At 37.7% G+C, this 25,267-nt stretch overlaps 1 protein-coding gene across 4 annotated transcripts in view; it reads right to left on the reverse strand.

The window, feature by feature from the left end:
- Positions 1-4,832: 4,832 nt before the first annotated feature.
- The window catches only part of LOC150078563 (catenin delta-2-like), a 666,545-nt gene continuing 646,110 nt past the window's right edge, over positions 4,833-25,267 (reverse strand). For 3 of the 4 annotated variants that reach the window (XM_090385058.1, XM_090385056.1, XM_090385057.1), the window contains exon 20: positions 4,833-5,809. In XM_090385058.1, the coding sequence (XP_090241184.1) occupies positions 5,669-5,809 (141 nt within the window). In that variant the 3' untranslated portion in view covers positions 4,833-5,668. The remainder of the gene's footprint in view (positions 5,810-25,267) is intronic. The other variant, XM_090385059.1, reaches the window with a different exon arrangement.

Below are 25,267 nucleotides of genomic sequence, written 5' to 3' on the forward strand. Positions count from 1 at the left end.
ATTACTGAACATGCAAGTGAACCACCAGATCTCCATATTCCTAGAACATAATTTTCAGTTCTAACTGATTTATAGCCTTAAAAAGTGTTTATCACTATTTTTGAAGTTCATTTTGTATTTCCTGCAAAAAAAATTGTGGCTCTTTGATAATCTTATTAAAACTATATGAGAGCACATAGTTGCATTCCCATTTACACTATATTGTGAACAAGGAGAAAATATTTCAACTTTTAAATAGTTGTTTATTTTCATTTAATACATGTTTTTAACAGCATCATTATGGGATCTTTTATCGCTTTGTACATAAACAGAAAAAAAAAAAAAAAGAGAGAGAATTATTTATATATATGTGGCCAAGTTATAGGCTTTTAACAGGTCCAGATGCAAAAAATCACTCTGGAAACTGTTTCAATCAGTTTTATAATAATTACTGCCTTTATGAATAAAATGTATTTTTAAAGTGCTCAGAGCAAATAGTTCAACTTTTAATAGTTACTTATTTCAATTTAACATATGTTTTTGACAACAACATTATGAGATTTTTAATCCCTTTGTATAAGAAGAGAAAAAACAAAAGTGAATATCATTTATGTTGTCAAGTTATAGAATTTTAGGTCCAGTTTCCAAAACCATTGTGACAACTGTTTCAGTTAATTTTATAAGAATTACTCCTATTATGAATAAAAATATTTTTAATCTGAATTGTAACCAAGTGACTATTCATATTATAAAATGAAATGTGGTTCACTGATGGGTTAAAATTAATAATATTTTATGATCACAGTCTTAATTTCAGCAAGGAAACCTGCTTTCTTTACACTGTTTTAATCCATTAACTTGAATTTGTACTAAATTGCTGAGTGCAAACCAACCAACAATTACTATGTAATATAATACAGTACAGTGCTTCAACAAATTCTATTTCACATCTGTTCAAGACATTTAAATTTCCAGTCTAAAAATCAACTTGATTTTTTCAAGTTTTAACAAGGAATAACGAATAAAAGTTTGATGAAATATCTTATGTAACATTTCATACTCTTTATAATAAATATTTTTTAAGAATTTGAAATCAACAATATTTCTGAAAATATTGTGATATGCACATTAATATAGGAATTATTTCTCTTTCTAATGCAAAAATTCTTATAAAGTACTTCACAAAATTAGAAAAGTACACATCACATTTAATACAGTTAAAATTTAGAAACCATAAGTGAGGATCTGTATGTTCCCACCTGAATTCTGATGAAAGAAATGCATTAATTATTACGTAATATATTCAATTTGATATAAATCGCTTATAGACTGGCAGTTTAAATTGATGGGGTTTCAAATCCCAAACCATGCCATGGATTTGGTTTACAGAAAGCATGTTAAGCTAGTGACCCTTGGTGCACAGCCCACTCATAGTTGTGCCCCACGTGTTGTCAACTTTCACAAGGCAACAAGGTTAATCCTCTATGAAAATAATAATAAAGTATGATACTTAACTGTCCAACAAGAATGTAAAAAACAACAACGGCAACAGGCATGTTTTCATTTTTACTTTACCAATAAATCTTTTGAGGGGGGGGAGAGAAAAGGTAAGAAACAGTTTAATTTGGAAAACTTTAGAAATTCATTCTAAATTCTGACATTAGGAGCACAGCGGTGAAAAAAAAGAAACCATAAGAAACAAACCATAAGAAACAAACAAACTCTATGGAATGTTACCATAGCAAGAGGCATTTTCTGACATTTCTTATGGCTAAACTTTTAAAAAACAATGACGGAAACTGAAAGCAAACATCATATTCTAAAGAAATATTAAACCTAACGCTGATATAATTCTAACAGATATTTAATTTATAAGTTTTACTCTGTAGAATATAAGCATGGCAACCAGAAAGTTAAAAGGAGATATGCTAACTAATATAAATTTAAATATAATTCATAACTTATACAAACCATAAAAAGTGTTGATCAGCATACAATTATATATTTTTGTGCAAGGGGAAATATAGGAAAATATTTAATAAATTTTTCTCGGTAACATCAGTGATATGATGTGCGCACACTAGTTTAAGCCTGCAAACCTCCCTCCTGAGAAATGTTTGTGCAGCCCACCATCACTTTTGTTTGACACCTCAGTTTACAACCCCCCCCCCCCCCCCAAGTAAACTATTCACTAAATCCATGCATAATGTGAGATCTGCACAGGCCACACGTTTAAGCTGCCGAGCAATAGTTCAATGTTTCAGAATGATTACTTGATGTTAGAGATGCATTATAGTTATTAATAAATTTTTTTTTAGGATGAATTTTATTAAATTTAATGCAACATGCATAATTACAAGCAAGAAAAGCAGAATGTTTAGTGTTGTTTTTTTGAGTATTATGTGTGAACAATGGCATATAATTAATAATTAACAAGGAACTTTAAGATATATAAAATAAGGTACAACAGTTTATAGTTCGTGTATTAATACAGGTTAGTCTATGTGGCCCAAATTCAACATAGATACGGAATACTGTATAAGCATCTAAACCATTTAACACCATAGAAAATAGTACTGGGAAAAAAGTATTCTTTAATAAATTAAGGACAACAAAAGCAATTTAAAAAATATATACCTGCCCTACTGGACACCTGCATATATACAAATAACCTTTATTTAAAGGAAAACTAAAGGTTTCAGTGTGCTAAAATCTTTAGCCTTTATGGCAGACTATAGTCTGCATGGAACACTCTCCATTAGTTTTTTGTAAATGTTCTGTGACATTTTCCACTATCCAGCCTTCAAAGCAGCGACCACTTCAGTTCTATTTTTGGGTAGTCTCTCCTCTCACACACACATAATGATCCAATTTATCCCAGGTGTTCTCTCTCTCTCTCTCTAGGATTGAAGTCAGGGGCCAGTCGAACTTTTAGATGCTTATATCCTCAAACCAGTCAGTCACAACACAAGCAGAATGATATGGGAAGTTGTCCTGTGATACAGGTATGGACTTTCCCAACAAGCAGCCACAATGTAGGTAACACATTACTGTCTAGGACATATAGAAAAACTTCAGCATTTGTGGTTTTGTCTGAAATAACTAATGATACCAGGAAAAACTGACTCGTTACTCCAAAGCACAGCTTTCCATTGGTCTTTGGTCCAAGTAAAGGAAGCTTTACACCATGCTAAATGTGATCTGGCATTAGTTGGGGAGATTAGCGGCTTGTGGATGGCTGCATGGCCATGGTAACCTACATCATGCAGCATCCTTTGCAATGTACTGGTAATGTGTCCTAATCATTTCACTGGGGATCTGTTTTTGCTGCGACAATATGAACCAGCGTTACAAGAGGATGATTCTTTGAAGAGCACTCCTCTCATGTTCCAACAACTTCCATGATTTCCAGGTTGCTTTTTGACAGTTTTGGCACCAGTCCACTTCCATTTGCAGATAGCATCATTGATCATCAGTGCAGGGATCTTCAGTGCCATTCAAACATAACATACAGACTGACTGCTTATGTGAGTCTGTTGATTCTGTCAACTGTGGCATCCTGCATTCAAAACTGTACTACTGTGTCCTTGATTGCTTATGAGCATATTTAGTTGTCTGACTAACTATCAGCGGAGGGGTGTCTGGATATTAATGGTAGGGCAGTGTATATTTAGTGATTAAGCTTTTATTAAATATATGGAAATAGACAAAAAAAAAAAAAGCAAGCAAAAGTTATATTTGCTTAACATAGTATGAGAGGGATGAAAAAAAAAAAACTTCCTTTTTTATTGAAAAATCAGTGCATAACAAAAATGTGTTTCATTCATTTCCTATATTCTTGCTTTGATAAAAGATATACTTGATTTATTTTCTACAATGTTATGCAGTCTTCATGTTTTCATAGGAACAAATAGATTTTTTTTTACTGATTTGTGCCCAGTGAATAAAAAAGCACTTATTTTAAACTTGACATTGAGGTAATTTCTCCATCAGAGGAAGTAATTTCATTTTTTAAAAACAAAAATAAAAAGAGGAAGTAATTTTCATTTTTTTCTAAAGAAATATTTATTTATTATACAATTAGTTTGTTGGTGTCAAGAAGCTAGCCAACAATACAACCTAAATATTTCTTAAAAGTCCTTTTAACATTGTGTGGTGAGTGAATTTATAACAATTCAACTAATATAGTTGCTAATCAATGTACATGAAATTAACACAGTCCAGAAAAAGTTAATAATAAAGAGGAATTATTTAGATCACATCTGTTTTAAAGAAATCTGATGCTTCTGTTTCAAAAATGTAACAAAGAAACAAGTAATAACAGTTTTTAATTTTAATTTACATTTCGACTGAGATAATAATAATCTGTTATACCCCTGTAGTATAACAGTCTTTGCTAACAGATACCCACTTTATATTTTACCAAGCCATGCCACCCACATGCAAAAATCTATTGTGAGCAATTTCACTATTATTTGTTACCTGCATGGCAATCACTTAACAGATTAAGCCATTGGCTGGTTTGTAGGCTGATAAACAAATAACAAGTCACTGGGGATTAACACCTTACAACATTTACAAAACAGCTGCATATATAACAATGGGATTCCCAATAACTCTATAAGATTTTGCATAAAGAGAATTATCACAAATACATCACGAATTGCAATGTATGACTGGCAAAAATAAACAATACTTTCAGGATTACAGAGAGAGAGAGAGAGAGAGAGAGAGAGAGAGAGAGAGAGAGTGTGTGCATGGGGAATAAGAGAAAATGTGAGGATGGGGGGGAGACAAGGAATGGTAAGGGATAGAAAAGGTGGGGTGGAGGGGGAAGAAAAAGGGGGGGGGGGGGGGAAGATATAAATCACCACTACAAAAAATGAGATTTTAAAATGAACAAAAACAATATTAAAAAGTATTAACACCATCAGTCCAACAATGTTTAAATGAGATAACTGTATGAGGCATTTAGCTTCTTTCAACACTCAACAGTCTTAAAGAGCAGTTCCTTAGATTCATCTCTTATTATTACAACAGAATTACACTTTGGACCAACCTGCAATTGAGCATTGATGAACCAACACTGTACAAATAAGGAGAACCCTCCAAACTGCAATGAACACACTTGTGGTTTGCGGGCAAGTCCACACAATTGTGCAAAGTGGCAGGTAAGTACTTTGGAATTTGAAGGGGTGGGGGAAGAGGAGCAGAATCCATAAAAATTACCCAGAATTTACATATCAGATTCCATTTCATGACAAGCACTAAAATTCTTTGTAGTCCTATCCTTATACACCTTAGGTTGTTCTATCACAAATATGTTGTCTTGGCACGAATAAAATCAACATGACACATGTATTGGACTCAATCACTTATTAGGAGAAAGATGTCAGAACCTTGCTCCTGTAATTCCCCCTCTTCACCTTCAGGCACTAGTGGTATATTACATTTGTTGCAATCCACTGAGCCCTTTGGGCACAGGTTAATACTTTCTTCCAATCACATCAGTCAAAAGCAATAAGAAAGCATAATTTAAAATGACAATACAAAAAGTATTTTGCCAACTGTCGTTTTATAGGAATGTTAACATCTCACTGCTTTGACTTCTTTGTGACTCACTTTTAATGCTATATCACAAATCATCTTTCCATCTCTGATTAGGCTACAGTTTAAAACCTTTCTTGTTTCATACCCAGGAATCACCTGCTGAAGGTACTCCATGGTGATCATCAAGGAGGAGTGGCAGGGAAGACATATCTGTTTGCCGATTCTTCTTCCTGTCCCTATTTACCTGAGCGTACACAGGCTCAGTGGCGGACTGCAACTTCTGGAAAATAAGAAATGAATGTGAATATTAGTTTTTATTTTAGAATACTGCAAGTACACACACAAACATAAGTGCAATATTTTTAACAAAGCTGCATGTGCTCTATTTCTTGGGGTCTTCAAGGATGACATCTATTTTTAAATCTAAAAAATATGGTGTATAAACTGATTGTGCAAAGACGTGATGATGATGTTGAGATGTTATAGGAAATATTGTTGAGAAATACTGCAGTACTTTAATAGCAAATTCATGCATAAAAATTTTAATAGAAGAGGTGCAAGAACTTGCTGATGCTACTGAGACAGTGTTAAGTTGTTTGGAAAAGTGCTAGTTTGGAGGAATACACAGACTGATAGTTGAATGGCAACCATAAACATAAGTGAAATTGATTCTTGCAGAATTCTATTATACTGAGACATGCAGCAGCCGGAAAAGCAAGATGTGATGGATTACAAGGCCTACTAGGGGTGGGGATCCTAATGGGACCAACAAATAGGTTTTTTAGGGTTACTAAGAGCAAAAACATGCATATGCGTGCACGTGCGCGCGGGCTTGATTTGATTTTGATTTTGGTAGTTGTTGGCGCATCGGCTTCTGTGGCCATATTGCACCTCCCAAGGTTTTTGCAGTACTTTGATCCAAGCCCGAGGCGGGAATCGAACCCGCGACCTTTGGGTTGCTGGGCAGGTACTTTACCCACTCGGCTAGCCCGGTCGGCTTGCGCACAGGCGCACACACACACAAGGGTTATAATTTTTTCTCTCAAACCTGGGAACAAAATGGTTTCGACAGAGAATATGTTGTTGTTGTTGTTGTTATTTGGTTTTTTAGGAGCATTAGCAACTAAGGCCATATTGCTCCGGGGATGTGCGGTGGTCATTCCCTGACCTTTCCGCATCCTCCATATTTGGTGGTGACGGGCTCGAACCCCGGTCTAATCAAGAAGCGTGTGTTACACACTGGTGCTCCTTCCCACCTGGCTACGGAGGCGCCGAGAGAATATGAAAAATAAACATACCATTCTGTATTTGAAAGGATGGAATTAAATAATATTTATTAGTAATAAACAAATGAAATTTTATTAATACTGCTGAAATACAAGAGTAATATTAAAAATTTAAATTGATTAGATTATAAAAAAATGAAATAAATATAGTAAAAAAGGCCTACGTGCTCTGGATTCATTACGAAAATTTTATTTTGTTTCTCAGAGCAAACTAAACTAGAATTACAATTAATAAGTTTTCGGCTGGGAGGCAGCCTTCTTCAGATTGAATACATGAATGGCAGTTGGAATAGAGATGTGCACTGCCAGGATGGTGCGTGAGGCGCGTGGTTAATTGTTTGTTGATGTTTGTGGCTGTGACATATGGTGGTGATGTGGCCAGCGTTTGTCTATGCCAGGATGCACTGCCAGGATGGTGCGTGAGGCGCGTGGTTAATTGTTTGTTGATGTTTGTGGCTGTGACATATGGTGGTGACGTGGCCAGCGTTTGTCTATGGATAGAATTACTGCCTCTGTGATGGGGTTAACTTGGGCGTTTCATTTTATCCATAAAAGGGCGATTCGTTTGGCAGATGTAGAACACTCAGCTATCGCCGAGCATGTCTGGACAACCCGCCACGACATCGACCCACACCGCGATGTCGTGGTTGTGGACAGGTCCCACCATTACCTAAAGCGCACCTGGTTGGAATCGTTAAATATAAAATGCTCGGATGCCTCTTTGAACAGGAACAGTGGTTGCCAAGTTAACCCCATCACAGAGGCAGTAATTCTATCCATAGACAAACGCTGGCCACGTCACCACCATATGTCACAGCCACAAACATCAACAAACAATTAACCACGCGCCTCACGCACCATCCTGGCAGTGCACATCTCTATTCCAACTGCCATTCATGTATTCAATCTGAAGAAGGCTGCCTCCCAGCCGAAAGCTTATTAATTGTAATTCTAGTTTAGTTTGCTCTGAGAAACAAAATAAAATTTTCGTAATGAAATAAATAGATTACAAAAATAAAATACTTAATAAATCGTATGGAATAAGGAGGTATATTCTGCTTTTTTCTTTTTTTTCTTTTTTTGCCAGTCATATTTAAACTGTTTAGGTAATGTAATGATAATAATGCTGACAGCAGAATAAAATTTCCCTTCACAACATGTTGCACTGGTTCACTACTTTATTGTTTTACTACTTTTAAACAAATAGAATGGTTTGGATTTTATTGGTACATTAGCAACTAAGGCTATAATGCGGCAAAACCAAGTCATATATAAAAATTTAAGCTTTCAGTGACCTAACAAATTAGGTTAAGATATATAATTTAATAGGTATAAAAAGTATTAAAAGATATATCAATAACGATAATAACATAGGTATAAAAAGTATAAAAGATATATCAATGAAGAAATAACAATAAAAGGTAAATTTTTTAAAGGTGAGTATAAAGGTTTACTGATTTTAAATAGCTAAAAACAGCAAACACATGGTCATTGTCAGACAATATCTGACTGAGTATATAAGACTCCCAACTGGATATCTTCTTCATAGGAATGACGGCACTAACTGATAGCAATCAAACTCACACACTTTCCATTGCACCTACTCAACTTTGCAGCCCTCCCTTGTTCTGCAAGCTGTATTCCTTTCCCTGGCCTTTGGTGAGCTCCCAGACCAGGGGTGATTCCTACTTCTCCCTTCCCACCTCTTCTTTCTGCTGGAGGATGCCTTCTTTCCTCATCCTCCTCCTTTTGACTACTTTGACTCCACCACTCGCTTCCCTTTTTTTTATTTGGTCTCTGTCCAGAAAGCTCAGACAACCTTGGCGGAGATCAGCCAGAGTATGAGGGCAGTCTGGCTCACTTCCAGTGGTGGCAGCGGGCAACGTAGGGTCCCACTAAGAGCCCTGCAGCCAAGTAGCCAGAGCCACAACAACAGAACATAACACAATACTGCATAAATCAGACACTACACTTTTTTTGACTTATGCAATAGTTCTGTTCCATTACAGAGTACATATGGTGCAGATGTGAGAAACTACAGGTGGTGCCTAACCCTAAATACTATGCCACTCGGCCAGATGATTAAAAGTGGTAAAATATAAATTATGCTAGTCTCTAAAACTTAGACACTCAGTTAAAATGTGATGAATAGTTAAAACAGAGCAACAGTTCTTGCACATAGGAGAGTCATCTGCCCTCAGCAGAAATCAGGGCCGTGTGAGCCATTTTAGTACCTGAGGCAAGAATGAAAAATTGCACCCTACTTGTAATGATGGCAACGTTGGTAATTATTTAATCTTTCTTTTGGCGCCCCTTTCAGCTTTTCACGTGAGGCAAGAGCCTCATTCGCCTCACCCTCGGCACAGCTCTGGCAGAAATCCATGTGCAAGATGACTGTGTCCTATGCAGAGGCAAGCTAGAACAACTTCCTCTCTGCAGTTCCTGCACAAACTTGACTGCCAGTTGTGGATTACAGGCTTTATTTGATAGAGCTTGTTTGTGTTCTGCCCATGCCAAGACTGTTGCCATTGGGAGAGTAACGTAAGATGTATCACCTGCCTGAAGTCTGTGTAAGGGACTAACAGGCAATGAGGGGTTCTGGTGATCTGGCTGCAGTATCTGCCAGTTCATGGCCCCTGATCCCAGTGTGGCTTAGAATCCAGCAGAAATGAATGTCAAATGCGCACTCAGATAGAGAGTGTAGCATCTGTGGATCCGGATCAGGAATGGATGAGGAGTAAACCTCATCCCCGATAAAGCCTGCAGTATATATAGAGAATCAGCATACACCATACACCTTTGATACTTATGGATTTTAATGTGGTCCAAGGCTATAGCATACAACTCAGCTGTATATTAGCTACATTCTTGGGGAATCTTCCAAGATATAGTACTACCTGGGAAGATAGCAGCAGATCCGACAGACAACTCCAAGCCATCAGTGAAGACAGGCAAGAAGTCACAGTATTCGGTTCAGTGAGCAGCATAGCATTGTTGGTAGACAGAAGATGGAGTTATGGCCTCACCCCAATTTTTAATGGAGAAGTTGCATGATGGTAAGTGAGCATGCCAGAGTAGAAGTGGTTGCCTTGGTGACTGGGCAACATTGTCTACCATGATGTTGAGCTCTCTGAGCAGCTCTTGGACATGGATACCAAAGGGACAATTGGCAGTCTGACAGGTTCCATTTGAGACAAAAGTGTAGTGTATGCAGGTTTCTGAGGTGAAAACCTGAAACCATTAGCCATTGCCCAAGTTTTAACATGGTCAATGGCATGCCGCAATTATCTTTCGATAATCCTCATGTTGCATGACTGAGAGAAGATGGTAAACGTCATCACAAAGAGGGTGCTGTTTACAGTTGGAGGAATAGAATTAACTTTGATAGCAAAAAGCTATCAAGGTTAATTTTTACTGAACTTCGCTTAGCACTAACCCTTAGGTGGACTCCTTCCTCTTGACAAAAAGATCGAGAAAGAATGGACTCTACACGAACTTGGAATGGCCGGTTCAGAAAAAAATATTTAATAAAAAGAGCTAGTGGCCCCTAAGACCCAGCCCATAGATATCCTTTAAAATTCCAAAGCTAGAACAAATCTCCAAGCAGTGTCACACCCTTTTTCCATATCAAATAAAATTGACACTAAGTGCTCATGTTTGAGGAAAGCATCTCAAATAGATGTTTCCAGTCTTATAAGATGGTCAAGTGTTGACCTGTTCCTCAGGACCAGATTTACACATAAGCTAAACAAATTACAGCTGAGGGCCTCACATTACAGGGAGCCTTGCTCCATCTTTAAAAAAATCCTTTTTTAATATTATCACAGGTGAACTGTAAGAGAGAGAGAATTGGCCTCACATCCTTAATGTCCTTTGAAAACCACATTGTACTTTGGAAAGGAAGTCATTTGCTTCTAAATAACACGAGATGGGCATTTCAGGATTTTGCATAAGCTACTTGTCAGAGAAATCGGACAGTAGTTATTCGGAAATTTTGGATCCTTTCCTGGATTCGGAAAGGCAATCATGATTCCCTTATGCCAGGAGTCCGGAAATTCATCTTTAAGAAAGACTGTTGTACAAACAGAGCTACTGATCCAGAGATTCAAATAAAAGGTGTTTAATAGTAGTAGTAGTAGCAGTGGCATGTGATGCAAGAAAGCAAATATATGAGCTTATGCAGCATCAGCCAAAAAAAAAAAAAAATCACACCTCATAAGGGATGTCATTTGGCCCTACAGCACTTGCCTGGGATAGTGATAGTGCCACTTTCATTTCCCAATCTGTGAAGGGTTGATTGTATTCATTCGGGGGTGGTTGAGGGGGAGAAGACAGAGAGTGGTAATCAATGGACACTGCTCATTGTGGACTAATGTTATTAGTGGAATCCCTCAGGGTTTAGTATTGGGTCCATTATTGTTTTCTGTATTTATAAATAATATTGATGATGGTATATCAAGCTTAATGTCCAAGTTTGCAGACAATACAAAGGTTGGCAGGGTTGTTAAGGACACTACTGATGCTATGCTGCTCCAACAGGATATGGAAAGGTTGAGCAGATGGGTTGAGGTGGCAAATGAAGTTTAACATTGACAAATGTAAAGTACTACATATGGGAAACAGCAATCCCAGAGCAACATATCAACTCTGTGGTACTACACCGACAGTGGTAGAGAATGAAAAGGACCTGGGGGTAATTGTGCAGGCAGATATGAAGTTCTCTGAGCAGTGCAGATGGGCTGCAAGAGTAGCTCATGGTGTCTTAGTATTAGTATTAGTAGAGGCATATGATGCAAGAAAGCAAGCTTATGCAGCATCAGCCAAAAAAAAAACAAAATTTCCACTTCACCCCTCCATTCGTTCAAAATACCTGTCCAGCTGCGCCTTAAATTTATTTAGGCTATCAACTTCCATAACAAGGGATGGAAGTCTGTTCCACCAACCAACTACCCGCTGGCTAAAGGCAGCGGGTATTTATGCCCTCTCAGGTGATTATTCTGAGCAAGAGGAAGAATCCCTGCCTTGTCAAAACAGGGACTTGCCAATGTCTTGTCAATGATATACAGGAATTTTTCTAGCAGGGATAAGGAGGTGATTATTCCCTTGTATAAGGCAATGGTTAGGCCACACCTTGAGTATTGTATACAGGTCTGGAGGCCTCATTTCAAGAAGGATGTAGAGCTGCTGGAACGCGTACAGAGAAGAGCAACTTCCATTAGTGAATGGAACAAAGGGTTGCTCTTACGAAGAAAGGCTTAAGTTTTGCAAATTACAGTGTCTGGAGACTAGGCACCGGCGAGGTGATCTGATAGAGGTGTATAAAGCCTTGAATGGTTTGAGCATTCTCAATGCTGATGGGATTCTTCCTCTTGCTCAGAATAATCACCTGAGAGAGCATAAATTCAAATTGAGGAAAGACAGATGTAGGATAGATGTGCGGAAATTTGCCTTTAGCCAACGGGTAGTTGGTTGGTGGAACAGACTTCCATCCCTTGTTGTGGAAGTTGATGGTCTAAATAAATTTAAGGCTCAGCTGGACAGGTATTTCGAACGAACGGAGGGGTAAAGTGGAATTTTTTTTTTTTTTTTTTTTTTTGGCTGATGCTAATGCTCACAGTTATTTGACAAAACTTCAAATATTGCCTTTTAGCATTTTTTTTTGAGGGTCAGAAACTCAGGGATGGAGGTAAGGTATTTTGACAGACACTTTTGCAAATATCTTCCCAAGAGTGTTTGCAATTGAAGTTGGGTCTGCAACTGCACATCCATCATGCTCCAGGATCGATGAAGGGTGTGATGTATATCTGCCCTTCATTTTCTGGACTTTCCTGGTTGATGGAAGATGTGAAGTGGATCCAATATTCCTTCTGACTCTGATGTCTTACATAACGTACTTTGGAACATGCATGTTTGAAAGCTATTAGGTTATCTGTGGTGGGGTAATGGCAAAATATTCCCCACCTCTTGTTACGAGCCTTCCTTGCTGATGTGCATTTAGAATTCCACCACGGTTTTGGAAATAGTGGAAACCGAGTTGAGGTCTTTGGAATTGCAAGTTGCCACTTGGACAACAGTGTCCAAGATGTGTTTTACCACATCATTAATTGATTCCTTGCTGACAGTGGTGGTATCAAATGATGCCAGATCTTTGAAGGCATTCCAGTCAACCTGATTGACCTTCCACCATGGTCTCCCATTGTAAAGGGCGGATATCATGGGGAAGTGATCACTACCATAAAGGTTGTTTTCAAGCTCCTGTACAAACAGGAAGGATAAAGGGGAGCATATTGGGTGATTCCATGTCAAGTGGCCTAATTTTGAAGATGATCCCTGCTCGACCATCTTCAATTTTGTTGAAACTTGGTGTAGATGTTTAAACAGGTTTCCAAAGAAGCTGTGCAAAAATTCAGTTCAAAATATAGCATGCTTGAGGCGCCAGCACCTTTTTTGTGGAGATCACTTGTGTTATGTGGAGAAAATCACAAAAAATTTTCAAAGTTTTAAGTGTTACTGTTGCAAAACATTGAGAGGTAGTGCTCTGAAACTTGGTATACCTAGTTAACTTTTGGCAGAGAAAAGAAAACGTTTGGTGTCCAGGCACAAAAACCTCCACACTTTTTACAATGCGGTTTAAAACTGGCACCAAAAATTGGTCTTGACAAATTTAAGCAAGACTTTTGAAAGTCACAACTTTGAAATAAAAACCTTTGGTACCTTCTTCTTTGGGTATTCCATTTAACATCTGCATGAATTCAGCCTAACTAAATATGAGCTCTTATACTTCTTGTTTGCTGGCTGAGATATTTTCCCTCAAAATTTGACTCAAAATTAGGGGCAAATATTTTAATGTGGGATACCTTCAATTCTCTTGTTTTTGCAACAAGAATCATGGTTTTTCAGTTTTGTGTCTTGCTACTTAAGGCCTAAAAATGGCCTTAAACATTTTATATTTTCCACATAATATTTACATACTTATTTGATGGTGAAGTTTCACATCTCAATAAGGACAGAACTATTGCATTTACAAAAGTGAAATTTTCTGCAATTACTCTGCCCTTTGGTTTAAGGAGAAAGGATATACTGCCAATGCACAAAAAGATCTGCGTTTTTTTACAATGGAGGTGCAAATGGCAAGAAAACAAATTGCATAGGTTTCTTTAGTGCAAGCTCCCAAGCCTGAAAAGTGGTCTTTATTCAGGATTCCAAGCATAAAGATGATGTTCTATTGGTTTCTAAGCTTGAAAGAAGTTACAACCTGCAACAAAATTTATTTAAAACACAATACAATTTGAAATAAGCAAGTGAATGTGAAGATATTGAATCACTGCTTTGTAATGGACTGGAACTTTTCATTGATGGTTGATATTACTACTTCAGGCAAGCTATATTGTCGTCCCATTGTTGTTGTTTTTGGAGCTGGAAGATTGGCAATAATTTGTTGTTCAGGAATCCAGCCGACATCTTGTCCAGCAGGCCAGTGAAATGAGTGAGCTGCTCCATGAGGATGCATGAACTTTACCAATACATAGTGTTCTTCAAATGAAATTTCACAAATATTTCCAATCCACCAATTATTGTCATAAATACAGGCAATGTATTGGCCAGGTTGTAAATTAACAATTGGCACATACTGAATATTGGTTTCACTAGTCTGATCTACATGAACTACAAATGAAGATGGTGTGCCATTTGATACTCTGCAAACACAAATCTGTCTTGTGTCAATAGGAATGAAGTGATGATTTTCTCTTGTTCCAGCAATAGTATGACCATTTATGAATCTTTTCTCTTGAAATGGTCTTACTTGCTCAATTTCCTCTTTAGAAACAAAACAGAATTTTATTCCAGTCACATGCTTGTCACAAAATTCAAACATGTTTCTTGGTGTCAGGATTTGGTTTTCAATTGGTCGTTGGAGACTCGCATGTGCTGCCAATCGTTTTATTGTTCCACCAATTCCATCACATGGTGACTTACCATGGCTAGTGCCAAAGAAATTCCATTCAGCACTGATATCAAAATCCTTCTAATGATGACACAAGTTAATAAAATTCTTGAAATTCTTGTATTGAGCTGCAGAACCATCACTGAAGTAGTAAAGTGCCTGATTTCTGTCATGAACTCTTCGAATATTCAATTAAGTTGGTTAGAAAAACATGCACTGCAATTGTGTCATGTTGAAGGCAGTCACTGATTATGCAGAAACTTATATTCTGAAGTTCAACATCCTTGTAATCAGGGCTGTCGCAAGTGGGTAGGCAAGGTAAGTGTTGCTTATGGGCGGCAGTTCAAGAGGGTGCCAAAAAAACACTTTTTACATATACAAGTAGGACCTCTGTTTAATTAACAAACTTCTTTATAGTGAAATTTTCTATTTAGCGATACATGCAATATCACATGCAAAGCGTTTCATAATTTCATTTTTTTCCTCTATCAACAAAGACTGGCCTTACCAGGGAAACCCTGGTGGGCCAGAGGCCGGTGTGATTTTGGCCATAAACACTTGTATGAGGCGGCTACAAGTTTTCTCCAGAAGAATTTTTGACAGTCTATTGGTATTGCTTTTCTTTTTCTCTCTGAATCTGTAGTATCTTCACCAGCATGCTTCATTTTCATACTTTTCTCAAGTATTTTACTCATTTTTAGGGAATAAAACACAATTTCAGTATAAAAAAGGACAAAAATGAGGAGGCATGCTTGATACACAAACAAAGCTGCCCACGTGTGGCGAATGAATAAACAAAGCAGCAAAGACAGAAACAAACTATTATCCCTCAAGCTAGCTTACATTTTACTAAAATACATTTTGGAGATCACTACCATAAAACAATAAAAACAATATCCAGTTGTTTTCCTGCTGGTGGAATTTGTTATAAACTCGATCTAATTACATTTGCGATAATACCAATAGCTGCAATTGTGGATTTTTATGTTATTATGGGGAAATGTGTTTCCACTTCACTGAAACCTTCAATCATACGAAAAACACAAATACATTTTCAAAAACTTCTCTTCTTTCAGTTTGGGTGATTCCCGAGTTCGACTGCCATTTTTTGTAAACACAAAGGCGAATTCGGTTTGTGTTATATACGACATCATTCCCCTATTTATAAATCGTGTAGTGTAAACACGTGTTATACAAGGACTGACCGTACTATATACTATATTTTAATTTTTTTCTCAGGGTAAGTATTTTTTGTGCTACCATGTGCAACTTATTTGTTAGCATATGCTTATAACTTCGATTCTTTATACAATTTCAGCTTTTCAGCGTTGCTTATAAATATCACGAAACTTGCCTCCTAATCCATATGGTTAAAATATAATGAGGAAATTAAAATGGGAAATTAAAAAATTCCCCAAGGGGACAAAAGTGCACTCTTTTCTGCTTGGATTGTCATACATAAAAATTAACGATTATGAAACTAAGAATGAGAAGAACCAAAAGTCCTAACGTTGGACTTTCGCAGTTCCATCATCAGTTGGTTCATTTAATCAGGAAAGAAATTCTGTGTTATAAAGGTTAACTCTAGCTCTTGTGGTGCATGGTTAGCGCACGTGCCAGAAATTTTACATGTTATCCTGCAAGGTTCAGTAGGAAAATCATTCAATGGCTAAAGCTTTGTGTATTGATAATAGTTTATAATTGGAATTCAGTTTTGTTAATATTATTGCAGAATCTGTTTGAGTGTTATAATTATGTGAATGCAAATGTAGACTGAGTTCTGTAGCTGAATAATTAGCATGAGAGGCTGATTTGGTGATATATGCTCTGTTATTTGCAGTTTCAGTGGATCCAAATTTGGTGGTAATACTACCAATTTTGTATGCATCAGGGTACCTACAGACGCTTCAGCTTGCCTGCACAGGCCAAGTTTGTGCAGTCAAACTGTGTGTGTATGTAGCGCAGGCCACCTGAATGGCCATCTGACCCCGTCTGTGTAAATTTGAGCGACGACAGATATTGCCCGACACAGATATTGACCTATAGGTCTATGCATGTAGATGTGGTTTTCCCAAATATGGCACACATACACACAAGGAACCTTGTGAAGGCGCACTCAATGCCGTAAACAAATTCCCTACTTGATAACATTATTCTATAATTATTAGCTTCACAAATTCTGATTGTAATTGGGCCTCTGGTGTCGGTAATTTCCAGATTCTGGGTTATGAGAGTGAGCAAACAGCAGGTTAGACAAAAAACTAAACACAGTGAATGGAACAAATAATTCATATTTAATGCACTTTAAATTCTTCTTCACTACCCTTAAGCTGTACGAAGAAATTCTTCTTCGCTACTCTTAAAGATAATACTGTATTACTCCATGTGAATCGTTACAACATATTTTTAAAAACGATTTTACAGATACTTTTCCAAATGTAGCAGTTGCACTAAGAATTTTTATAACTACCAGTTTCAGCTGCCTGGGGTGAACGGAGTTTTTCAAAATTAAAATTAATCAAAAATTATTTATGATCAACAATGTCTGAACGACTTTCTAATTTGGCAATAATTTCAACAGAAAATGACCTTTCGGAAAAAATAAACATAAATGAAATAATTAATAAATTCGCATTTCCTTTAAGAAATGTGAAAATAAGCAAGGAAACATAAATTTGTTTCCTTGCTTATATTCCTTTTATTTTATTATTGTGGTAGAATACGATTACTGTGATTTAGAATTTAAAGTTTATTTACAGAATTTCAGAATGATTTTGTTATTTTTGCTTGTTATTTCATTATATTACATATGAGATATTTTGTAATTATTTTCTCTTTTAATAAATGAATGCTATTTTATTTATGCCTTGTTTTATTTTTTAATCCAAATATTTTGGGGCGGCAAATTTTATTTCGCTTACTGATGGCACATAGGGTCACGGCAGCCCTGCTTGTAATAAATGACAAACGGATGCAATGTAGCCTGGCTATTCTCCCAGTGGAACCCTTGAATAGCATCTTGCCCAACAAATGAATAATTTTCTGCAAAATCCATCAAGATGACCAATTCTCCTTTCATTAGGCTTTCCTTTGTTGACTTCAAATGGTAGCTTTGATGTTTAGCAATATAGTGATGACAGGAAAGGTTAAATATCTTTGTACTCAACTCTTCAATAAAATCTTCTATTGTTAATTGCTTTGTGTCCAGTGTATCTCTGTCAGTGTGTATCCATTGCTTGAATTCAATAACATCTTCTGGTTCATTGTTTTCAAAAATATTCTCTAGAAACTTTTTTAATTCATCTATTCCTGGATTCATCTATTTCACACCGATGAAGCATACAATCTTTTGACTCCAAATCACAGACTGTTTTACCAATGAGAACCTTGTAATCATATTCAACAGGATTGCTGCTAGAATTAACTTGATATTTTGATGGATTGTGCATACACATACAAAATGTGTCCTGGTGACACCACTTGGGTCGAAGTTCACAAAATTTAGAAAATTCAATGTCAGATCCATTTCTATCTTGATAAATTATAAACATTTCCTTCAAGTTGCTGAGTAGTAGTCGCTTTTGCATTCCATAGGCATTTCTAATGGAAGTGTAATCTTTCTTTCCAGGGCATATCTGACTAAATTCATCATCTTCAAAAAATTTCATCACCTTTTGCTTTACTTGCTCAGAAAGATTTTTTCCTTGCTTTTTTCCAGGTATGGCCATGATCCTTTCTTTTGCTTTAAGTTTTCTAGCTTTCTTGACCATTCTTTCTGAGACACTAAACTCTTCCGTTGTTTTCTTTATGGACCAACTAACTGGAGCTAGTGTTAATATTTGAAGTATTTCTGAATGACTTGATACCATAAACTTTTCTTTCTATTCTTTCAGCAGCTCGTTGTAATCTAACAGTTTCCACACTGATGATTTGCACTTGGCTCCACGATGTCATTTGGATCCAAGACACCAATAGATGCAATTTTACTGGCAATTACATCTTGTACTTGCCTTCCTTTTAGCACAGCCTTGTAAGTCTCTTAGCCATTCGCTGAAATTTCAGAGGAGAAATACCAATAGCCATCAAACTTGTGTTCAAGCTTTCAGTCACATGCATTTTGTCACCATGGTCTGATCCAGATGAAGTTGATGTTCTTGTTGCTGCTTTTCGGCTGTTAGACTCTTTTTGGCATGATGGGCACAGCTTCTGGCGTGGTTTTATGTCTACCTTTGTTAGGTCTTTCAGGTAGTCTGCCATTGACAAATCACTTGGTTGTAAACTTTTTTTCACCATGTGATTTTTCTTCTGGAAAGGAATGCAACATGTCAAAAAAATTCAAATTTTGTCAAAAGCAAAGCTTCATGATGTAGACAAATTGCATCTTCTTCACTCAGTTGTAATCCACAACTTTGACCTATTAGCTGTTGTTCTTTAAATTCAAATTCTTTAAATAATTTTAACCTAGGTTTGGTTGTATAGGATAGCACATGACATTTAGAATTATCCATATGACTGATGGAGCATGAGTCCAGCTTATCTCCAGCAAAATCTTTTGATTCCATGGCTTTCATGCTGACTATTAAGTGGACATTTCTGCAAGCAATGAAACCTTAACTTTATTACAGTCAAACAATAAAAAATAGAGGAACAAAATTAACAAACTATTCATTGTGAAGATAAAACACATTAATAACAGCATGGTTCAAATATCAGCTATTTATACTTTTTTTTGTGTGATTCTAGAATATCCCAGAGTTCTAGAATGTTCTGGAATGTCCATCAGTTTTTTTGGAATTCAAGAATATTCTATAATTCTTCGGTTGGTGTTGTTGTTGTTGTAGGGATTTATTAGGCATATCAGCAACTATGGCCATAGTGCACCCTAATTCTTGGGTATTCTTCTAGAATATTCCAGAATTCTAGAATATACTCTATTTCTAGATTATTCTAAACATTAGGCAGTGTTCTGCAACAAAAAAGATCTCACAAATACCACACTGCTCCAATTTGTGCAGCAGTCTTCCATGTGCAACAGCATCAAAAGCCTTTCTAAGATCCAAGTATATAATATCAAAGTTATTCCCTGCATCCAGCTGTTTTGTGACTGCATCATAGTATCCAATCAAATTGGTCAGGCAAGACTTCCCCTTAACAAAACCATGCTGTGTCCGAGCTATGACTGAAGTCTTGTCTAGATGATCCTGCAGTGCTTCTTTAACCAGTGCCTCCATTAATTTTCCTGAAACACAAGTTAAACTCACAGGTCTATAATTACTTGTGTAAGCTTTTGATCCTCCTTTGTGAATTGGTGTCACATTTGCACATCTCCAGTCTATGGGTACCTCCCCTGAGTCCAAGGAAGCTCCCATAATTATGACTAAGGGTTTGCTTACTTCCTTTGGTGCCTCCTTTAATATAACTGGATGGATCACATCCACCTCGGGTGCCTTTCTTCTGTTTATCTTCAACAATTTTTTTTTTGGCCGGTGCACCTTAAGCTTCAGGCTTCCTTGTACCATATGGCTAATAATAATAATAATAATTTCTCCTCCACTTTACACTCAGTTATTACAAGATTATCTAGCTTACTGCCAGAGTTGAATACACCTCTGGCATTCCCCTCGCTGAATAACTCCTCATGTGTGAATGTCGATGCAAAATATTCATTTAGTTTGTTAGCTACCCAAGCAGGATCATCAACAGTTGAACCATTGATATCAAGTGTATGTCTGCCAGGGGCAAAGGTTGATGACGTTGTACAGCGAATATCATCTTTTAAGGGCACAAAAGGTGATATAGTTGTACACGTTGGCACTAATAATATTAAGAGTAGGAGACCGGCAGAATTACTTAACAAGTACAGGTCACTGTTGAACAAAAGCCGAGAATTAGGGTTGAATTTGAAAGTGTCTGCAATTCTGCCCAGACACGATAGGAGGGAGTATATGATGAGAGCCTTGTCGATCAATTCGGCCCTGGAAAGATTGTGCAAGGCTCAAGGGGTAGAATTTTTTTCAGCCTGGACTGTACTTGTTAACAGGAGAGACTGCTTCTACAGGGATGGGATACACTTAAATAGAAAGGGTGCAAGAATATTTGCTGATGCTATCGAGGCAGTGTTAGGTGGGTCGGAAAACTGCTAGCTTGGGGGGAGATAAAGACCAATAGATTGACAGTAGCCACTGGCAGAGGTGAAAGAGATTCTTGCACTGCTTCTAATAGAATGAGCAGAAGCCTGAAAAACAAGATGCATGGTATTTCAGAGACTGCTGGGAGCCATTGCTGTACAAGTCAACACATGGGTTGTGTTAGGGTAGCTAAGAATAGAAACAGGTGCAGGTATACTTGCGTGTACACCAATGCTAGGAGTTTAGAAATAAATTTGATGAATTTGAGGTATTGCTCAAAACATCGAAGGCAGATATTGTTGGGATATCAGAGACGTGGTGTCACACAGATATAAGGGATGCAGAACTGCAATTTGGGGAGTACAACGTCTACAGAAAGGATAGACAGGATAGGAAGGGGGGAGGGGTTATGCTATTAGTTAAGAAACACATAAAAACCAAGGAAGTTAAGCCAGTCGACATCGCTGGACAGTGCAGTGTGGAGTCAGTTTGGTGTGACATAAACATTGGGAGATCAAAATTGAGAGTAGGAGTCTGCTATAGGCCTAATGACTCTGATGAGTATAATAAGGAACTGTACAGGGAAATAGAGTGGGCCAGTAAATCAGAGTGTCTTATAATGGGAGATTTTAATTTCCCAGATATTGACTGGAATTTGGGGGCTGGTTACTCACACACTAGCAGGGCTTTTGTGGATTTATTGGATGATTGTTTTCTACATCAGCATGTTCGGGAGGCAACTAGAGGGAGTAATACTCTTGATTTGATTATCAGCAGTGATTCTTCATGCATTAAGAATCTGCAGATAAATGAACCACTAGGTGGCAGTGATCACAGTGTGCTGAAGTGGGATTTACTCAAAGAGGTAACTACCATTAGGGGTAAAGGGAAGGGTTATTGCTTCCGTAAAGGTGACTACGATGGACTGAGACAGTATTTAAATTCTATACAGTGGGACCAACTGATGATGTTACCAACACAAATTCAAAATGGGAAGCATTCAAAGAACTTATCTTGGAAGCTACTAGGCTTTACATACCAACTAAGAAATATTGTTCAAGGTTTAGGCCAAAATGGATGTCAGATGAACTAATGAGGCATATGGCAGAGAAGAAAAATGCATGGGATACTTACAAATTAACACATGACACAGAAGCTTATGATAGATACAAGTTGATATGCAACCAAGTTACAAAGGACGTTAGGCAGGCGAAGGCAGATTACGAGAAATCCTTGGCAAGGGATGCAAAGAAAAACAGCAAAGAGTTCTTTACTTATGTAAACTCTAGAAGGAAGGGGATGAATCAGATTGGTCCACTTGCTATTGATGGGTCAACTGTTGATGATCCTGCTCAGGTAGCTAACAAACTAAATTACTATTTTGCATCAACGTTCACACATGAGGAGTTATTCAGCGAGGGGAATGCCAGAGGTGTATTCAACTCTAGCAGTAAGTTACAGAATCTTGAAATAACTGGGAGTAAAGTGGAGGAGAAACTGTTGAAGATAAACACAAGAAAGGCACCCGGGGTGGATGGGATCTATCCAGTTATATTAAAGGAGGCAGCAAAGGAAGTAAGCAAACCCTTAGCCATAATTATGAGAGCTTCCTTGGACTCAGGGGAGGAGGTACCCATAGACTGGAAATGTGCAAATGTGACCCCAATTCACAAAGGAGGATCAAAGGCTGACACAAGTAATTATAGACCTGTGAGCTTGACTTCTGTTCCAGGAAAATTAATGGAGGCACTGGTTAAAGACGCACTGCAGGATCATTTAGACAAGACTTCAGTTATAGCTCAGACACAGCATGGTTTTGTTAAGGGGAAGTCTTGCCTGACCAACTTGATTGGATACTATGATGCAGTCACAAAAGAACTGGATGCAGGGAATAACTTTGATATTATATACTTGGATCTTAGAAAGGCTTTTGATACTGTTGCACATGCAAGACTGCTACACAAATTGGAGCAGTGTGACATTGGAGGCAAATTGCTGCTATGGATAAAGGGGTGGTTGAGGGGGAGAAGACAGAGAGTGGTAATCAATGGACACTGCTCATCGTGGACTGATGTTATTAGTGGAGTCCCTCAGGGCTCAGTGTTGGGTCCATTATTGTTTTCTGTATTTATAAATGATATTGATGATGGTATATCAGGCTTAATGTCCAAGTTTGCAGACGATACAAAGGTTGGCAGGGTTGTCAAGGACACTACTGACACTATGCTGCTGCAACAGGATCTGGAAAGGTTGAGCAGATGGGCTGAGAGGTGGCAAATGAAGTTTAACACTGACAAATGTAAAGTACTACACATGGGAAACAGCAACCCCAGAGCAACGTATCAACTCTGTGGTACTACACTGACAGTGGTAGAGAATGAAAGGGACTTGGGGGTGGTTGTGCAGGCAGATATGAAGTTCTCTGAGCAGTGCAGACGGGCTGCAAGAGTAGCTCATGGAGTATTGTCAATGATATACAGGAATTTTTCCAGCAGGGATAAATAGGTGATTATTCCATTGTATAAACCGATGGTCAGGCCACACCTAGAGTACTGTATACAGGTCTGGAGGCCTCATTTCAAGAAGGATGTAGAGCTGCTGGAACGAGTACAGAGAAGGGCAACAAGATTAGTGAATGGAACAAAGGGGTGCTCTTACGAAGAAAGGCTTAAGTTTTGCAAATTACAGTGTCTGGAGACTAGGCACCAGCGAGGTGATCTGATAGAGGTGTATAAGGCCTTGAATGGTTTAAGCATGCTCAATGCTGATGGGATTCTTCCTCTAGCTCAGAAAAATCACCTGAGAGGGCATAAATTCAAATTGAGGAAAGACAGATGTAGGATAGACGTGCGGAAATTTGCCTTTAGCCAGCGGGTGGTTGGTTGGTGGAACAGACTTCCATCCCTTGTGGTGGAGGTTGATAGCCTAAATAAGTTTAAGGCTCAGCTGGACAGGTATTTTGAACGAACAGAGGGGTGAAAGTGGGTTTTTTTTTTTTGGCTGATGCTGCATAAGCTTGCTTTCTTGCATCAAATGCCTCTACTAATGCTAATGCTAAGTGGACCAATCTGATTCATCCCCTTCCTTCTAGAGTTTACATAACAAAGAAAAACAGCAAAGAGTTCTTTAAACTCTTTGCTGTTTTTCTTTGCATCCTTTGCCAAAGATTTCTCATAATCTGGCCTTTGCCTGCCAAACCTCCTTTGTGATTTGGTTACAGACCAGCTTATATCTATCATAGGCTTCTGTGTCATGTGTTAATTTATATGTATCCCATGCATTTTTCTTCTCTGCCATGTGTCTCATTAGTTCATCTGACATCCATTTAGACCTAAACCTTGAAGAATATTTCTTAGTTGGTATGTAAAGCTTAGTAGCTTCCAAGATAAGTTCTTTGAATGCTTCCCATTTTGAATTTGCTGTTGGTAACATCATCAGTTGGTCCTACTGTATAGAATTTAAATGTTGGCAGGCTGCTGTTGGAATCTCATGTGGGAGACACCAATGGGCGATTATAAAAGGCAAAACATGACAAAAGCAGTATTTTGTTATCAGATAAATATTTCTGTAAATAGAATACGGTTAATGTTGTTGTTCTTTTATGTTGTTGTTCGGCTTTTAGGAGCATTAGCAACTAAGGCCATATTGCTCCGAGGATATGCTGTTGTCATTCCCTGACCTTCCCGCATCCTCCGTATTTGGTGGTCACGGGCTCGACCCTCGGTCTAATCAAGAAGCGTGTGCTACGCACTGCTGCTCCTTCCCACCTGGCTACGGAGGCGCCTATACGGTTAATTGGCCGATTGTTCAATATTTTGAACTGTATGTAACATTTTCTTAAAATATATGAAATCTTTTTCACTAGAACTGATTTAGATTTTACTCCCTTCTCCCATAAAATTGGTGGGTGTTACAACAATATGGGTGTCATATTTGAATTCAACATCACATTTACAAGAATCACGCTGAATTTTAAGGGAGTGAAACAATTTTTTTTTTTGTCGGCCAGTGTTATTAAGTTAAACATAAAAAAGACACCTGTGGCAAATGTGATCTATTCCATTATATTAACGAAGTCAAGCAAACCCTTAGCCATAATTATGAGAGCATCTTTGAATTCAGGGAAGGAAGTCCCTGTGCACTGGAGATTTGCAAATGTATTCCCTATCAGAAAGGAGGATCACTTGTTACTTTCATTTCAGTTCCAGGGAAAATAATGGAATCACTGGTTAAAGAGGTAATGCAAGAACCACTAGACAGGAGTGAAATTATACTTAGTCCACAAAGAGCAGTGTCCTTTGATTACCACTCGCTGTCTTCTCCCAATCAATCATCCCTTTATCCATGGCAGCAATTTGCCTCCAATGCCACACTGCTCC

The sequence above is a fragment of the Mastigoproctus giganteus genome, chromosome 11 (genome assembly GCF_048544385.1).
Source record: "Mastigoproctus giganteus isolate SK-2022 chromosome 11, ASM4854438v1, whole genome shotgun sequence".
NCBI classification, from domain to species: domain Eukaryota; kingdom Metazoa; phylum Arthropoda; class Arachnida; order Uropygi; family Thelyphonidae; genus Mastigoproctus; species Mastigoproctus giganteus.